The sequence below is a fragment of the Octopus sinensis genome, linkage group LG6 (assembly GCF_006345805.1).
Source record: "Octopus sinensis linkage group LG6, ASM634580v1, whole genome shotgun sequence".
NCBI classification, from domain to species: Eukaryota; Metazoa; Mollusca; class Cephalopoda; order Octopoda; family Octopodidae; genus Octopus; species Octopus sinensis.
This window is the reverse complement of record NC_043002.1, coordinates 88,903,900-88,924,178: the sequence shown is the minus strand read 5'-3', so window position 1 is coordinate 88,924,178 and position 20,279 is coordinate 88,903,900. Positions and strand designations below refer to the sequence as shown.

The window sequence follows — 20,279 nt, the reverse complement described above, 5'->3', positions numbered from 1 at the left end:
ATTGTTGTCACCAATAACTATACATGTGTGTTTTCAACTCTTGGAACATCATGTTTGGCCTGCATTTGGTTTTTACTACTGCTTTTGAGAAATGGCAAGTGGGAGGGAAACCTGCTGTACAGGCAGCATCTCCCTTACATTGCTTGGCATGGACCTTGTGCCCTAGAAAGAGCAGTTACATTTGGTGTGACACTGTTGACTTTTCAGTCAAGGACAAATTTCTGTGTGGGGTGTATGTGCATTAACCCTTTAGCATTCAGATAACTCTGCCAAATGTAATGATCTTTTACTCTTTTACTCTATTATTTGTTTCAGTCATTTGACTGTGGCCATACTGGAGCAGTGCCTTTAGTCGAACAAATCGACTCCAGGACTTATTCTTTGTAAGCCAAGTGCTTATTCTGTCGGACTCTTTTACAGAACTGCTAAGTTACGGGTACATAAACACACCAGCATCAGTTGTCAAGCAAAGGTGGGGGAACAAACACACACAAACACATTCACATACATTCATTCATTCATTCATTCATTCATGCATGCATACATACATACATACATACATACATACATACATCTTTCAGTTTCCGTCTACCAAATCCACTCACAAGGCTTTGGTAAGTCTGAGGCTATAGTAGAAGACACTTGCCCAAGATACCATGCAGTGGGACTGTACCCAGAACCATGTGATTCGTAAGCAAGCTACTTACCACACAGCCACTCCTGCACCTATTTATTCACATTGTTTTGAATTAATCAGGTATTATCTTGTAGTTTCAAGATTCTGATGATGAGACTGCTTCTCTTTACAATGACATTGTAGGCCAGATGTGTGGGACCCAATCTGACCAGTTTTAACATAAAACAGGTGGAATATTTGGGTCATATATGGCTGGTTTAAATGCTAAAGGGTTAAGAGAAAATGACTATTCAGTGGCTATAGGAGGAGGAGTTTATTTATTTATTTATTTGAAACTGAACCTTCAGTTTGTTGCGACTCTGGATTTTTCATATGACATTTTTTATGAACACCACAACATTTATTACTATACTAATATCATACACACACACGAAAGTATAAGTAAGCGTAGATCGATTTCAACAGATCTTATATTTGTTGCAACTCTGGGTTTTCTATATGACATTTTTTATGAACATCACAGCATTCTTTTACTATAGTAATATCACAAACACACACACACACACACACACACACATTAAAATATTCATTAGTGTAGATCCATTTCAGCTGATCTTAATGATTAGTTTTGCATTGGATATTAGCTAACAGCATCACAAGTAAACTGTGCTGCTATCTTTTATCTAGTTATTGAATATCCAGTGCGAAACTCAGTTGTGAAATTGGCTGAAATGGATCTATAATGTTGTATAACTTAGATGTACCCAGTCTCACAAATATATGAGTGCATATTGTTTCTAACTTATGGATTCTTAGACTACTATTTCCAGTGCTGAGGTATCTACCATTGATAAGGCCAAATGAGGCTGAAATCACATGATCTGGTAGTCCTGGCAGTGAAGTAGTGGTGATTGTCTGTCACTGGTGAAAGCTATGATGTGCTTTTAAGCTCCAAAAACCCATATGAGGGCTTTGTCTTGGTAAATATTGCATTATTTGTGTTTTCTTACTCAACCCTTACAGTGTTGAATATTTTACCTTTTGGTATTAATATTGCTTCTGTCACTCTCTTTATATATATATATATATATGGAGGCGCAATGGCCCAGTGGTTAGAGCAGCAGACTGGCGGTCGTAGGATCGTGGTTTCGATTCCCAGACCGAGCGTTATGAGTGTTTATTGAGTGAAAACACCTAAAAGCTCCACGAGGCTCCGGCAGGAGGTGGTGGCGATCCCTGCTGTACTCTTTTGCCACAACTTTCTCTCACTCTTTCTTCTGTTGGCCTGCTCGCTTAGCCAGCGGAGTGGTGTCATATGAAGGCTAAAACAATGCGAAGCATATTGTGACCAGCGATGTGTAGCAACACCTGATAGCCTGGTCGGTCATGTGATCACATGATATATATATATATATATATATATCACTCATAAGAAAAAAATATCACATAATAACAAAGTAAAAAAGAATATAAACCTTGAGCAGTTCTCTCACTTTAGGAGAAATTTGTCCCTCCCTTCTATTTCTGAGCAAAGTTTCTTTCTGAAAGCAACAGTAGGTGGCAGCACCAGTCAAATTTCACATGTGTGTGTGTGTATATATATATATGTGTGTGTGTGTGTGTGATTGCCATCATCATTTTATGTCTGTTTTGTATGCTGGCATGGGTTGGATGGTTTGGCTGGGTCCTGCATGTTGTAAGGCTGCATCAACCTTCAGTGTCAATGTTGACATGGATTCTGTGGCTAGACGTCCTTCCTAATGTCGACCACTTCACTGAGTGTACTGAGTGCTTTGTTTTTGTACCACCTGCACCACTGAGGTTGCCAAGTATCTTCCAAGACGAAAGGAAGGAACAAGAAGAAGAAAGAAAAATAAGGTGAAGAAGAAAAGAAAGAGAATGCCTTCTTGACTATATGAGGAGGGGGGAAATGTATATGAGAAGGGGAGGAGTGATGGCTTTATGCCAGGTGTTGAGAGGCAAGAGTGTGATGGAAAAACAAACTTAGATGGCTTGTAATAGAGATGCAGGGCTGAGTAAGTGGAGAGCTGGAAAGAAGACAGAAGCAGTGGTGAGATGCTGGAACATCTCAAGATACAGTGGATGGTGTGTTGGCGTGGTGGGATATGTGGTAGAGATGCATGTAGTGGGCGGGGGTGAAAGGTATAGGATTGATTGGTCAAGGGCATTGCAGTAAGTGGGGTGTAAAGGTAAATGTGTGAGGGCATTAAGAGTGTTGGTGATTACAGCAGCTGGGTTGATTGAGAAGTAACGGGTGTTAGGGATGAGATGTGGGAGAAATGTTTGACAGGGTCTCACGCATGCCAACATAACTATTACTAAGTATACTAGCATACATACTAGCATAAAGGTGGTGTGTAGGATCTTAAGTATATATAGATATAAGGCGGTGAGCTGGCAGAAACTTTAGCACGCCGAGCGAAATGCATAGCCGTATTTTGTCTGCCGTTATGTTCTGAGTTCAAATTCCGCCGAGGTCGACTTTGCCTTTCATCCTTTCGGGGTCGATTAAATAAGTACCAGTTACGCACTGGGGTCAATGTAATCGACTTAATCGCTTTGTCTGTCCTTGTTTGTCCCCTCTGTGTTTAGCCCCTTGTGGGTAGTAAAGAAATAGGTATATATAGATATATGCACACACATAAATGTGTGCACACAGACACACACGTGCACACACACACATGCACACAGGTGCAGGTATGGTTATGTGGTTGAGTAACTTACTTCCCAACCATGTGTTCTTGTACTGAGTCATGGCCATCCTATCTTTTATTCACACATGCTCAGAACTACTTTATCCAAAGTTTTCTCCCCTTTCTTTTTTTTTTTTTTCTTCTAATATTGAGGGTAGTTTAGCTGCTATTTTCCTAGCTGGTTGCATAAACCACACAGAATATCTCCTCTGTCTAACATGTTCTGTCTTGTTGAGTCTATTTTATATGATGTATAAGAGATTAATTTTTAAACTGAGTGGGTCTTGGCAATATATGTGACATGAACTTAATTAAAGTTTAAAAAGTAGTGTGTGTGTGTGTGTGTGTGTGTGTGTGTGTGTGAAATGCTAGTTTGTCCAACCTAACAACATATTTTGAAAAAAACTGAGGTGCAACAATTCTATACTTTGGCTTTCTACTCATTTCCTTTGTAATTAGATCACCCTTAAAGAAGGTAAATTTTCATAAAAGGATTATAAAAAGTGTTCAAAGGAAGATGTTAGCATTAACTTGTTATAGCCAGGAATTTGGCACTAAAGTAAATATATTTTTGCATGATGGTATTTAGTTGATTGAATAACCCCTAGCATATGACTGGTACGGTTCTATTGACTTTGAATGTTAAGAAACTAAATATTGGTTTCAAATTTTGGCACAAGGTCAGCAATTTTGGGGGAGAGGTAAGTCAGTTACATCAACTCCAGTGTTCAACTGCTATTTATTTTATTGATTCCGAAAATATCAAAAGTAAAGTCAACCACAGCAGAATTTGGATGAAATACTACTCAGCATTTTGCCTGGCATGCTAATGAATCTGCCAACTTTCTGCTTTCATATAATAATAATAATAATAATAGCAGTAGTAGCAGCAGCAGTAGTAGTAGTAGTAGTAGTAATAATAATAATAATAATAATAATAATAATTTCTAATTTTGGTAAAGACCAGCACTTTTTGAGAGTTGGGGGAAGTTGATTACTTTGACTTCAGTTTTCAACTGGTACTTATTTTATCAACCCTGAATAGATGAAATGCGAAGTTGACCTTCGGTGGAATTTGAACTCAGAGCATAAAACCAGATGAAATGCCGTTAAGCAGCTTGATTCTGCCAGCTTGCCACTTTGATAAAAATAATAATAACAAGAGCACTCAGAGAGTGCAAACCTCCACCAAGGCAACACCAACATCCTCTCAATGATTAGCCAGAGATGATTTTTAAAATGAGAATATCTGAAATAAACTCAACTGCTCTCACAAACGAGAATACTAAAAATGAATTTGAATGCTCTCAAAAATTAAGTAAAAGAACAAGAAAAATAACCTAGAATTCTTGTCTGGTACTGGATCCATCCCATCAGTTTGTGCCAGTCACGAGGCCAAACTGTGCTCTAAATGAAGGTGTAGTTAAATCCTATTTTATGGACTCAACCATGTTCTAAAATAAGTCGAAAGGTAAGCTACTATAAATCGGCACAAGCTTTCCAGATGACCCAATAATAATCAGTCATGCTGGTGAATTTATCATTGGTCTTTATGATATACATTCAGTTGGTTGGACACCTGTATCCCTATCTGTGAAATTAACATATAAAATCGCTGAGTAAGTTGTGTGTTTCATGGATACATGTAACCTCAATGTAATTATTTAGTCAAATTAGTGTAGTATAACGGGACAAAGTTGGAGCTTTGAATTATATATACAATTTTATATATATAGATAGAGAGAGAGAGAGTTTAAGATTGTACTAGACTAGCTGTTTAGTTTATTATCCTCCCTATATAATGTTAGTGGGGAGTGGCTACAATGATGGTTTGTGAATGATCAAACTTAGACCAAGAAAGTGACTTGTTTGTGATCCATTTATTATGCTATATACTATGTATTTAAAAAATGACTGTTGGATCAAATAATGTAGCTGTAAATATACAATTTGATTTAAAGGGTCTTTCAGCATCTATATTAGCTAGTCCATGGTCAGTTTATATGAATGTTACACAACCAAGGTCAGTTGAGCTCCTCTTCACTTCTGCCTCCTAACTATTGTCTTGACCCTCCTCCTCCTCATGTCATTCATTATTTCTTTGTCCCACCCAGACACCATCAACTGCCATGGCTCAGGCCCTCCAAAATAGCCCATCAGCTCTCCTGCTATACATGCTGCTAGTTGCCTGGACCCCTGAGGTATTTGAATTATAGAGATGGTTGGGCACTTTAACAGCATTACTGTTATATTATACCATTTTGAGGACAATGGACATTCTCATATTTCGATAATGACATTTTACTATAATACATATATATATAGTATAGAGGATATCAAAAATATACAAAAGTAAAATTGTAACACAATAAAAATTTAATATAATATTTAAGTTTGGATCTTTTCGGTTTGAACAGCAGTTTTTAACATAATATCTAGGTAACTAAAAAATGTTAAACTTCGTATACTGGTAGAATGTGTTTATAAAACATCTTTTTCTCTTGGCTTTATTGAGAAAATTCTATAGTTTGTAAGATAGTTGTTGTTTTTTTTCTTCAATTTCTGCAATTTCAACCAATCAAATACGTCTATTGAGGTAAAAAACATTCTGTGCCGTATGAATATGTCCCTCGTTTAAGAAACAGATTGGGTTTATTTACATTTGTGAATAAAAAAAGATACCCTTCCCCCCACCTCTAACCCTAACCCAGATTGAAATGCAATAGGGTCATAATTATGGGTGACAATTTCATATGACACCGCTAGAAAAAACTGCTGTTCAAACCGAAAAGATCCTTAAGTTCTATTAAGATTTCTGAACTACCCTGTGTATCATAAGGGGACATAACTCACTTTTTTGAGAACTGTAATTGTTGTTTTATTTCTTTACTGAGCTTGAACCAAAGCACTCTTTTGGGTTACTGTCGAGTGGAGATGGACTTTCATTTTGCAAGCTGAGTTCAGGTCCTAGTTTTGACACTCGGTTGTTTTGATTTCATTTCACTTACATTATTAAAACCTTATGGAATAAGATGACCAGTACACCATTCATTTGTTCTCCTAGAAATTTGGAGATAGCAATGCAGAAACTATGTAAGCGTGTCTTCCTTGGAAGCTATCATGGCAAGGTAGTGGATAGGCAACTAAAGAAAGATAAAGAAAGAGCTTTTTAATAGACTAAGAATAAAAAAAATGTAAAGCTTATTCAACCAGAGTAGAATATTATAAGTTAGATATTTAACTACCAAAAATAGAAAAATGTAAAGTTAATTCAGTCAAAGTAGAATATTAAAAGTAAGATATTTGACCACCAAAATATTTCGTGTGGCAGTGCAGTAAGGAGATTACTTCCCAACCATATGGTTCTGGGTTCAGTCCCACTGTGTGGTACCTTAGGCAAGTGTTTTCCACTATAGCTCTGGGCTGACCAAAACCTTGTGAGTGGATTTGGTAGACAGTGACCCGAAAGAAGCTTATTGTATATATATGTGTGTGTGAGTGTGTGCATGTGTTTGCTTCTCATTGTCTTGAAAATTGTGTGTAGTTGTAAATGATTGCCACTGTCATACAGTGTCATTCATTTGTACTATATTGCAAAAACATATTTGGTCATAGAAAAATATTACCTTGTTTGGAAACATAAGGGGTGGTGACAGGAAGAGCAGCCAGTCATAGAAAATCTGCCTCAGTAAACCCTGTCCAACCCATGCAAGCATGGAAAAGTGGATATTAGAATGTAAAAATCTAAGCTTAATTCTAAAATAGTTTGAGCTCCAATAATAATAATAATAATAATAATAATAATGTTGTCTTTATGGCATTTATCTAACCCAGAATCTACAAAATATATTTTTTATTTGAAACCAGAATTACACAAAAGTGTCATTCTACTAGAAAAAAATTGCAAACTGTGCAGATGGCATCTTGGCCTATGATTTCTATAGCGTTCCTTAGCACTCAATAGGGCAACTGCAGGTTATATGAAGTGTAAACACTGAGCTTTTATCCTAATTTAATTTACTAGTTTGTATGTTCAATGATGAGATAAGTATGAGTTAGTTTCTTAATAATCTGCTCCATTAATAATTTGCAAATATAGAAATATTAGAAATTTGTTCTAAGATGGCATCATTCTGAAAATGAAATCTAAAAAAATATTACTAAGATATTTTTTTATTCTTTTCACCTAGTCTGTTATCATTTAAAAAAAAATTTTTGTTATCATATTTTTGTTGAAATACACTGTCTTTGTTACAATTAATTTTGAAAGTAATGAAAAATTTTGGAAAATAGTCATTATTAAGCTGATGTTTGGAGCATAAATCATTATGAAATGTTGATGAAAGGTTTTAACTAAGATCACTTCAGAAAGGAAGTTTGAATCATAGAACCAGGGGCAGTCTACCAGAAGGGTTAAATATAAAGTTAACTGTATATTATTGATATAATTCTAATTAAAAGTATTATGCTCATCACTTTAAGTACCTTAGTACAATAAAAGAAATATTGAACTAAGTGCCTTGGTACTGAGTTCAATATTTATTTTATTGTACTGATGAAAAATATATATTTTTTTTCCAATAAAAAATTTGTTTTTAATCCTTTGATTGTAAATTTCAAGTTGTATTCAAGTATTGATTTCTATTTAATAAGTATTGGATAATTGTGCATGTTTGCACTAATCAATAGTCAATCGTTGTTGGAGATGGCAGTTTTGAAAGCATGGTTTCATAACAAAAAAAAAAGTTGGTTTTAACTCATATTAATAGAACTTCTTTAATGATGCTTTTAGTTTTCTTATACATGTAGATGAGTTGCAGAGAAAGCTGGTTAATTGGCAAAATGTAAGAAAGCTGTTGAGTTTTAGTTAGCTAAAAGACCTCCAAACTGAATTGATGTGTAAAAAGTTTTTTTCTTTCAGTAGTCTCTTGTAGCAGAACTAAATTTATATTATTGATGTAAGGCGGTGAGCTGGCAGAAACGTTAGCACACCGGGCGAGATGCTTAGCGGTATTTCGTCAGTCGTTACGTTCTGAGTTCAAATTCCGCCGAGGTCGACTTTGCCTTTCATCCTCTTGGGGTCGATAGATAAAGTACCAGTTTCGCACTGGGTCGATATAATCGACTTAATCCCTTTGTCTGTCCTCGTTTGTCCCCTCTATGTTTAGCCCCTTGTGGGTAGTAAAGAAATATATATTATTGATGTAAGTTGTAGTGTTTGGGGGAAATGGAATGGAAAGAAAGTCAGTATATTACATAAAACTGGGGCCTGGTCTGTTAAGGGGCAGTGGAATTTATATAGTAGAAAGAAATGTACTTGTAATTTACTAATTTCAGTCATTGGACTGTGGCCATGCATGGCCACCACCTCTAAGGTTTATAGTTGATGTTATCAACTCCAGTTCTCATTTCATCAATATTCACTGAATTGACAAGTTACTCTTTTGAAGTAAAGGGGATGTAACTTGATGTACTGGATTAGACTTAGGAAATCATCATCATCATCATCATCATCATCGTTTAACGTCCACTTTCCATGCTAGCATGGGTTGGACGGTTCAACTGGGGTCTGGGAAGCCAGAAGGCTGCCCAGGCCCAGTCTGGTCTGGCAGTGTTCCTACAGCTGGATGCCCTTCCTAACGCCAACCACTCTGTGAGTGTAGTGGGTGCTTTTTATGTGCCACCGACACAGGTGTCAGACGAGGCTGGCAACGGCCACGATCAGATGGTGCTTTTTATGTGTCACCGGCACGGAGGCCAGTCGGGGTGGCGCTGGCAACGGCCACGTTCAGATGGTTCTCTTACGTGCCACCAGCACTGGTATCACAACTACAATTTCCATTGATGTTGATCGATTTCGATTTAATATAAATATGAAATATAAATATGAACACACAGGCACATTTTGATATAGTTTCTACCTACTAATTCTACTCACAAGGCACAGGCTGACACTAAGCCATGGTGGAAGGCATGTAGCTTAATGGCTGGTGTATTTGGTTCACTATCATAGGGTCATGAGTTTGATTCCTGGTGGCACATTGTGCCTTTGAGAAAGACATGGTATTTCTCCTTGTTCCAGTCCACTCAGCTGGCAAAAATGAATTGTACCTGTAAGTCAAAGGGTCAGCCATGTCACATTCGGTATGTCACACCGAATCTCCTATGTTAAAGGTACATGTATCTGGAGTGCTCAGCTACTTGCACTTAACTTCATGAGCAGGCTGTTCTGTTGTGTCAAATGAAATGGAGCACTCACTGTCTTAACTGACATAGAGCCAGACCACAGTGGAAGACACTTGTCTTATTATGTACTGTGGGATCAAATCCTGAGCTACAAGATTGTAAAGAGAAGATCTTAACCACACAGCTGTCTGTAGGTTATTTAGACCTAGCATATTTTAAAACTTAATTGATCTAATGAGGTAATCAAACTTTGTGGCAGGAAGCATTGTTAAGGGTTAATCATCATTGTTGTTGGCATCTCAACATCATTATGTAATTAATCATTATTAGAAGTGCTTAATTCATTTTCTTCCTGACATGATGATCTGACTCTGTTGTATTGCTCTCTCTTTGTTTTTTAATTAATTCTTCTGTAAGCTGAATAATTGCTAGAGTTACAGGCCAATTCTAGGTTGCTCTTATCTAAAACAAAACCATGATACAAGAAGTTTGTTTAATGATCTGTTAGCAATAAGCCAAAATGTTAGTGTGACCTAATGTATATCAAAAGCCAGGGGAAAAAAATAAACATTCTCTTTGATTGATTCTTTAGATTTGTTACTTGAATGTAAATAGAATAGAAATAACTGCTTCCTCCTGAGGCTTTCAAGATTCTTCACATGAAATTGAAGACCCAACTCCTAAAAGTGCCAAAATCACATTGATTTTTTTTCTGTGACTTAGTAATTCCAGAACTAGGATTTTCCTTTGATATTTATGTTGTGGTATTTGTTTCACATATTTCAAAATTTCAAATCAAAGTCAAGCATTTGGTTTGGTCTTGATTGATCAGAGTGTGCTGATTAATTGATTCAATGTTGATCGATCTGATCAGTAGTTCTCCATTATGTTTATTTGTGACAAACTGGAGATTAAATAAAATTACTGATGCACTTCTCATGAAAAGTTACAACAAACTTGTTGTTTTAGATTTTATAGTTTTATAATTTAGAAAAAAATAATTATGCAAAAAACACTACTGCTTACTTTGTTCTATTAATCACACTTGTCAAAATCATTGTTTTAAAGCTCACTTTTCCATGCTTGCATAAATCAGACAGGATTCTTTGCAACAGGTTTTCTACAGCCAGACATGTTTTTCTTAGAAGATTGTGCTAACCTTGGATCGTAGAGTGACCTGCTGTTCTTGAGGAGACCTGTTGAGTCAGGTTCGTCAACATCAAAATAAAAATTCAAATGGAAATTGTAGTTAAGACACCCATGCCGGTGACACATAAAAAGCACCGTTTGAACGTGGCGTTCGTGTCGGTGACGTGTAAAAGCACCAACCGATCGTGGCCGTTTGCCAGCCTGCTCTGGCTCCTGTGCCGGTGGCATGTAAAAAACACCCACTACACTCATGGAGTGGTTGGTGTTAGGAAGGGCATCCAGCTGTAGAAACACTGCCAAATCAGACTAGAGCCTGGTGCATCCTCCATGGCTTACCAGACCCCGGTCGAACCGTCCAACCCATGCTAGCATGGAAAACGGATGTTAAATGATGATGATTGGTGATGGGCAACATTGCTTGTGTAATGGTGACACTTGTTTACAACCATCACATGATGTCAATATATACACATACGCATAATATATATAACTGGCACTCTGTTGGTTATGACAACGAGGGTTCCAGTTGATCTGATCTACAGAACAGCTTGCTCTTGAAATTAATGTGCATGTGGCTGAGCACTTCACAATCATCATCATCATTGTTTGACCATGGTCGAGACAGTGGAATTTACTATGCTACGCCAGACTTCATGGTCCATCATAGCATTACGGAGGTCCTGTTGCTTGATGCCTGTATCCCCCTGGAGATTACATCAGGGTAGGAGAGTGTGCGCCATCTGGTATCGCGAGTAGATGGCTTCCAGCGGAGAAGAGTAGAAATTGCCTCGTTTTCAGCTCTACAACAATGTCCAGCAAACTGGACTCTCCTACCTTCCACAAGAGATGACACAGGTGGTAGTTTCCCATATATTTGCATTTTGGTTAAGCACTTCACAAACATACACGCACACACCTGTAATATCGTTCTCAGGGAGATTCAGTATGACACAGAATGTGACAAAGCTGGCCCTTTTAAATACAGGCACTACTCATTTTTACCATTTGAGTGGAGTGGAGAAACCTGAAATAAAGTGTCTTGCTCAAGGACACAATGTGATGTGAGTATCAAACCCATGACCTTACATGATTGAGCCAAATACCCTAACCACTAATCCGCATATCTTCACATGTGTGCATACATACAATGAACAAAGCCTTGTGAATGGATTTCGTAGATGAAAACTGAAAGAAGCCCATTGTGTGTATGTGTGTGGTAAGTAGCTTGCTTATGAACCGCATGGTTCTGGGTTCAGTCCCACTGTGTGGCACCTTGGGCAAGTGTCTTCTGCTATAGTCTCAGGCCGACCAAGGCCTTGTGAGTGGATTTGGTAGACGGTAACTGAAAGAAGCCCGTTGTATATATATGTATTTATATATGTATGTGTGTCTGTCCCCACTGCTGCTGGTGTGTTTACATTCCTGTAACTTAGAGGTTCAGCAAAAAAGACCGATAGAATAAGTACTGGGATTACAAAGAATAAGTCCTGGGGTCGATTCGTTCGACTAAAAAGGTGGTGCTCCAGCATGGCCACAGTCAAATGACTGAAACAAGTAAAAGAGTAAAGAGTATATAAAACACGACAGGCTCCCACATAGTTTGTCTACCAAATCCACTTCATAGGGCTTTGGTCAACCTGAAGCTGTAGTAGATGACATTTGCCCAGACTACCATGCCGTAGGATTGAACTTGAAATCACATGGTTGGGAAGTGAACTTCATAACCACACAACAAAATTATGAACAATACATTTCCCAAGACATTCAAGCATTTGTATGGATCTTCCAAGTCTTAAAATTCTATTTTTAAAAATCCAAGGCACTGCACCTACATTCCACCCTCCCCTGCTGTGCAGCAGTTGCACACTGATGCATCATTTGAAAGCCACTAGATTAGACAGTTGAAATTCTAAAACAACCACCTGCTCAGCTATTAACTATTCTCTTCTATTGATACCCGTCATAGTATATTTATTGTTTATACAGATATTTGATTAGAAGCAAAACTATTTTTTTTTTTTAAATGAAATGTTCAAGTAGGCGCAGGAGTGGCTGTGTGGTAAGTAGCTTGCTTACCAACCACATGGTTCCGGGTTCAGTCCCATTGCGTAGCACCTTGAGCAAGTGTCTTCTACTGTAGCCTCGGGCTGACCAAAGCCTTGTGAGTGTATTTGGTAGACGGAAACTGTGTGTGTGTCTGTGTTTGCACCCCCAACATCGCTTGACAACCAATGCTGGTGTGTTTGCATCACCGTAACTTAGCGGTTCGGCAAAAGAGACCGATAGAATAAGTACTGGACTTACAAAGTTGATTTGTTCGACTAAAGGCGGTGCTCCAGCATGGCCACAGTCAAATGACTGAAACGAGTAAAAGAGTAACACATTTGTGAAAGAGTTCTATGTCTGCTTTAAAAGGAATAAAGAAAACTGAAAGGAAACACAACTTGTGAGTAGTTTCACATTAGCACATATTTCACTCAGGGCTTGGCTGCGTAATTAGGAAGTTTGCTTCCTGACTATGTAGTTTCTGGTTTCAGTCTCACTCCATGGCACTTTGAGCAGGTGTCTTCTAATATAGCCCTGAGCTGGTTGATGCATTGTCAGTAAAGTTTGTAGACAGATACTGCACAAACTTGTAGTGTGTGTGTGTGTGTATGCATGCACATGTGTATGTCTGTCTGAATATTGTTCTATAAGAACCCTTCAAAGCAATGCTCCAACATGGCTGCAGTCTAATGACTGAAACAAGTAAAAGATAAAAAAAAAAATCCAAACAATTGATATTTCTTTTATGGCAAATTAGTAAAAGATTTGATATTGTCATTCTATCTATTTTATTTTGAAGTGGGTAACAAATACGCAGAAGATATTTCCGACGAATAAATATCCTGCAGAACCACTAAGAAATGTAGTGCTTATTAAAAATAATATAGTTATTAGTTAACCCTTTCACTGTCGAAAGCAGATATAGTCATTTAAGATTTCATTACCCTTAACTGCAAAATGCAGTTTTGTGTACCAATCTATATTTTGTTGAGGGAATGTTATGCTTGAAACTATTTTCGATAGACTTTTTTTTAAAACAAACAAGCATGTGCGTTTTCTATGATGATATGAGAAGCAGTGACAAGTGGCAATTCTGTAAATAATAATAATAGTAATATTTTATAAGCTTAAAACTTACAAGTTGTTAGTTGTTGGAGCACTGCATCCTTCAAAACTTCCATGCTTCCTGAGATTCGCCAACACTACACCTGATTTTCTCCCCTCAATACACACGCAAGCATGTATCTGACTCGTACACTGTTTGCTTTCCAGACATTTGTACATTACTGCATATACTTTATACGCACTTTTTGACAAGTTGTGGTGCACCTGAGCACTGTATACAATAATTTCATTATTATTATTATTATTTTAAGTGATCACTGTGTATTTACTAATGAAAATAGTCTAATATTGTGGCATAATAAGCTTGACAGAAAAAACGGGTTTTCTGTACACATGGGACTCAAACCCACACCTTTATATTCACGATAAGTGTGCTACCATTACACTAATGTACCCCCTCACTTCCTCCTGGAGATGTATCAAGTTTATTGCGGCAACATGACTTGCAGAAAATACCAATTTTATATTTTGGTTGATATTTAACATCATTACTGGAATAACTATGAAATTTAGTTAGAGATGGCAAGTATACCTCACATTGTCGTGCAGTTACTGTTTATACCTCGTTCAGAGATTTATTATTGCTATGAAATTTAATTTTGCAGTTAATTGGGTTAAACATGCATTCTAATTTTTATCTTTGAAATCAACGCATCTGTTTAACTTTGAAAAATCACAACGTTGCTGTGTGTTAAATATGAGAAAATGCTTTTGTTCTGCTGAAGTTCTGGAATTGTAATATTGCTTAGTGCAGATGATGGTGGTGGTGGTGATGAGCATTTTATCACTGATTTATTTCGACATGTTGATGACATAGTTAAAATGTCATTGTGTGGATGGTTTCTATGAAAATGGCAGTAAAAGAGTTAAAAGGGTTGATTTTTCATTTTTATTTTATTTTATATTTTTACAATTATTTTCTTCCATTTCCTGTATTCATTTGAACAGAAATTGAAATCCATTTGAAAAATTGAGATTTATTTATTTATTACTTTTGTAATATTATTTGTTTTGTAGTTGTTTCAAAAATATTTTCTGTGTTGAAAACTCTTCCATGTTTTTCAACATCTTCATCATAATTTATTCTCATTTTTCTCTCTCTCTTTCTTTCTGTCATTTCAGGAATTTGTTGTTCAGTTATTGAAGCAAGCTAGTACACTGTAATAGTGTGGTTTACCAGTGGCACTGTAACAGTTATGATTATGAAGTCCTGTAACAGTGTATGTAGCACCAGTGGTAACAGCAATAAAGTTTTTGGTGTACACACATGCTTACACACATGCATACATACACACATACACATAATATATATACATACCAAATTGGCATGTGTATGGTAGGGGATTGTATAGCCAATTTATTTCCAGGGGCTTTTTGTATATGGTGTACAAGCTATATATGCAACAAGTTTGACACCCTGCAGTATTATTCTTAGATGTAGTTGCAGCTCCCTAATTGGTGACCCACTCCTACTACCCATTTCAAGTTGTTATCTTTCCTTATTTGTCTTTTAATAACATCCATACCTCTTTGAAATTAACACACCTTGCTCTCTTTTTCTCTGAGTGGATGAGTGAAGAAGGCATCTCTCTATGGAGATTGGGACAACAGAAGGAATACATGCATTACATATATGCTTGTGTGTAAATGTATTTGGGGGTATATCAGGGTGGTGAGATGGAGCATTTGGTCACTAGCAAGAGTTAGGTTTTATTTTTTAAAATTAGACTGTATTTTGTAGTTCTTCCCCGCAAAAACATACCAAGGTTATACCAAAAAGAAAATTCTTGTATATGTTCTGATGACTTCTTTATATTTAAAACAAATCCACTGCCCCCCCCCCCCCCAAAAAAAAACAAAATCAACAAATATGAAACAATGTACCATACATTTTGAGGTGAAAAAATGTATTCTGTAACTAAGCTTCTGTCTCTTATGCTCTTATAGATCTCTCAGTTCTAATGTTGTGGATTATTGAGAACACATATGAATTTAAATGTTGAAGAAGAAATGAATTTCCTCAAAGTGTTAATAAAATAACATTAAATAAAGCAGCAAAGTTGATTTATTTTTTAATTTTTCTTTTCAATCTTGCCATATGTTCACATTGTCATCATTTTTAAAATTCTATTTTCAAAGTATTCTCTAAATATATTTTTTTTTTTTACTTCAGTATCTTTTCCCGAAACTAAGAGCTGCTGCATAAAATGACAAATATTTCAGAAAGATTACTTCACTTCAATTATTATTATTTTTTTTATTTGAGAGTGTGTGTGCCACCTCAGTAGTATTTCATATTTCAGAGTGATCTTTATTCTTTAAACCATCGTATGAGTCATTGATATTCAGTAAATCAATACTTGATGTTACACATTTGCAGCAAATCAAGTTATAAACATACTTTTACTTCTCAGAAGATAAATCAAAACCTGAACATCTTCACATATTAGACATTTCTTGCAGTTTTGTTCTTACACAACTTGTAAATTATACAAATAAAATGGGGTAAGATTGTAATTAACAGGCAGGAAATGAAGCTGTTATAATTTAATTGTAGAAGACTAATTTAGAAAAAAAAAAGATTTTTAGTTGCTTTTTATAAAACCAGTGTAGAATTAATATTGTTAGCATTACAGCATGAGCATTTCACAATTGCTGTTGTCTCCTTTAAAATTTTAATTTTTGATTATTATTATTATTATTATTATTAATAATGATCATTTTTTTTGCTGATGGTATTTGAACTAAAAGAAAAAATTTTAAATGTTATAGATTTTAGAGTTACATTTTTATCTGTTCAATCTCAATTTTGTAACCAGAGCTCATTTTGCTCATAACAGCTTTTGGGGATTTCTAAGTAAAAGTATCCTCCTATTGAATCATTTAAATCTTGGGTATCTAATTTACATTCTGCATCAATAAGAAGATTCTTGCTGAATGTTCTAAAGTTTCATTCAAATATGATTGTTTGTGTGTGTATGTAAGGTTATTAATTAGTGCTATATATTACAGAGAAATTGAGTAAACTTCTATTTCAAAACTTTTTTGTAGGATATTAGATGAAATGGAAGAATAATATTTGTATTAAGATTGATATTTTTTGAAATAATACTATAAAAATTAAAACATTTCCTTCTTGCTTATTAATATGTTTCGCAAGATTGACTTTTAATTTTCATAAAGGTGCAATTCTATACCTTGTAGGTGGGGAGAATTATAATTTGTAAGTTTGGTGAGTAGTTATTGTTATTCATATAATGATTGTGAAAAAATTTAATTTTAGGTAAACTTAGCTAATTAGTTTCTGAAATTTGAGAGGCAGCCCTCCTAGAAGTCATCAAATCCTAGGTATGTTTAAAAAGATCAAATATGATCAAAGTTGTAAATAATGCAGTAATTTAATTTCTAAAACTCAACAAAGAATTGTTTTCTCATCTCTTTTGTAGAATTCCTATTTATTTTCACTGAAATTCCTTTACATATAGTCAGAATCATTTTGGCTATGTTTATTTTCAGAGAAATTTTTGAAGAATTTAAATTGATGGTAACGGTTAAAAAAAAAATTCAAATCTGGAAAAATTTGGATATATGAAAGAGAATGAACTAAATTGTGTATGATATATATATATATATATATATATATATATATATATATATATATAAATATTAAAATTACTAAGTCTCTCTAAAGGAGATTACGGCAGCGTTACTGGATATATATATATATATATATATGTATGTATGTATGCATAATTACACATTATGTTGTTAGTGACAAAAAGCTAAAAGGCTCATGCCACAAGGCAAATGCTCTATTTCCAGGTAATTTGGGTAAGCCAATTGCCTCAGCACGGAAATAAACAATTTATTCTATTATTATAGTTTATTTCCAATGTAGCTGATTTTTCATTTTAGTTCCAGTTTTCTGGTTTTGGGGAACAACATTGACAATTACTAAGGCTAAGTTAACTGGGAGTAGTATAACATTTGACGCATAACATGAAACTTTTAATTTTTTATTACTAACAACAAAACTGTGTATGAATAATAATAATAATAATTCTCAAATATATTGAGTACTTTTTTTGTTTTTGCTGGGCCTATCAACAAAAGAACAGTTCACTAAATATTATATATATATATATATATATATATATATATATATAATATATATATATATATATATATATATATAAAATATCTTTTTTGGAATGGTGGATCTTGAAGCAGAGAAAGCTATATACAGAAGTGTCAACAATGTGTGTGTGTGTGTGTTATTTTGAAGATTGGCTGGTGATCTGAAAAGATATTAATATCTGCTTTTCATTTTAACTCATTGATTATTAATTGTTATGTAATTAATTGAAAAACAAAAATATTGAAAATGCTAATTCTATTTAATTTTTGACAAAATAGCACGTTTTTCTGTTTCATTGAAATGCCTTGCAGTTACTGTGTTCTTTAAGCTTACATCCTTGCACATTGCTATTGGTTCACATAAAGTAAAACATATGTAGAACCTGAAGTGAAGGGTTGTGAGGTAAGCTTAGCATATTAAAATATTATTGATATGTGATTTGTTTTGAATAAATTCTCTCATTCAAGGAAGATGATGGGAAATTTATGAATTTTTGTAAATATATATTTCTTATGTAATTTTTGTGTATAAGAAAGAATAAAACTGGTAATTAAAATAACTTAATCTCCTGTATGCATGAAGTTCCTTAAACATCAAAACTGGAACAATCAAAGTCAAACACAATCAGTCAATCAAAAAAAAAAAAAAAAGAAATATTGTGACAGTTACTGAATAAGAAAAATGTAAAAAAAAAAAAAGAAAGATCTCTATATTCTAGAACTTGTCTTGGCTTTGGAAACCTAAAAATGTTTATTGATTTAATGTTTTAAATATTTATTTTTCTCATCATTTTCTGGAAAATGCTGAGAGAGAGAGAGAGAAAGAGAGAGTGAATGTGTGTGTATATGTATGTGTTGAATATATATATATACACACACACATATATATATATATATATATATATATATATATATATATATACATTATATATATATACTTTATTTGTGTATTAAGGCTGCCATTGGTTTGATGTTAAGAAAAATTTCAACAGTTTTTCAAGCCATTCACAGAAAAATTGGTGTTCATCTCCATTTTGGATTAAAACACGAAAAGTAATGGGATGTCTCATGACTGAGATTTTTTAAAAATAAGAAACCATTGGTAGCCTTAATAAACAAATAAAAAGTTTTATCCACTAATGTGGTGTTGAGCATTCATTCTTATTTACATGTGTATGTATGTTTGTTTTGTTTTGTCCTGCAGGGTGTCCAGTGGAAACCACCCACCTTGGTAGGCTTATTGGCTAAACTGATAACTCTGCCAAGCAGGCTCAGTAGGGTTATTTGTTTAGCCACTGCTGGCTTGACCCTGCAGCAGATACTGAGTTACATGTTATCAGTTGCTCTAAGCTTGATTTTTAACATCTTTGTGTTGCTTACAATGGCTGGCCAAAGTAAAAAAAAAAAAAACCCCAAAAAACAAAAACAAAAAAAGGCAAATTACTCAATGAAAAATTCCATGATGGAAATGAAGGCATGTGTCAGTGTGAATGGTAACTCACCTGCTGCAAGAGGTGTCCATCATTGCTACATCTGTGCAAGTGTAGGTCACTAGCAGGACTGAAAAATCACATCTGTGCTGCTTTAAGAGAATAATCAAGCTATACCATTACTTTAAAATAAATTTGCAGCCAATTTATATATATATATATATATATATATATATATTATATATAATCTGTACATATGTACACATACATAGGTACAAACATGAATGTGTGGTTAGAAGTTTTCTTCACAATCATGTGATTCTGGTTTTGATGTCACTGCCTAGCACATCTAGAGCAAGAGTGCTCTACATGTGTCCCATGTTGACTAATATTCCATGAGTGGAATTTTGGTAGGCAGAAAGCATGCAGATGCCTGTCATACATATGTATATTGCATGTATGTATCTAAGTCCAACAACTTTACAGTTTATCAAAAAGACTGCTAAAGTAAGTATGGGGGTTAATATGACTAACTAAAATCCTTGTTGGAGGTGGTCCAGCGTGGCTGCAGTTCCCTGACTGCATCTAGTAAAAGGATATATATATATATATATATAAATGGATGAATGAATTATCCTTTGTTTACCGTTAACATGGAAAATTCAATAAACAGTTACCAGGGTAGCAAAATTCACTCAAGTAACACAGATGAAGCGACCTATTCAAAGGTAGAAACTCCGGGTTAATGTGCAGTAATTTGTGTAGTATAAGTAAATAAATGGAGTTGAATGAAGATGTTATTAAAATTCTTTTACTTTCGACATATGTTTCGAAGAAAACATTGGTTTTATTCCA

General features: G+C 34.9%; 1 protein-coding gene across 1 annotated transcript in view; it reads left to right on the top strand.

Annotated features, from left to right (window-relative positions):
- Positions 1–15,908, top strand: part of LOC115213544 (protein phosphatase 1 regulatory subunit 14B) — a 201,115-nt gene extending 185,207 nt beyond the window's left edge. Inside the window, exon 4 of the mRNA XM_029782577.2 lies at positions 14,980–15,908. Coding sequence (XP_029638437.1) covers positions 14,980–15,021 — 42 coding nt within the window. The 3' untranslated portion in view covers positions 15,022–15,908. The remainder of the gene's footprint in view (positions 1–14,979) is intronic.
- The last annotated feature ends 4,371 nt before the right edge of the window (positions 15,909–20,279 follow it).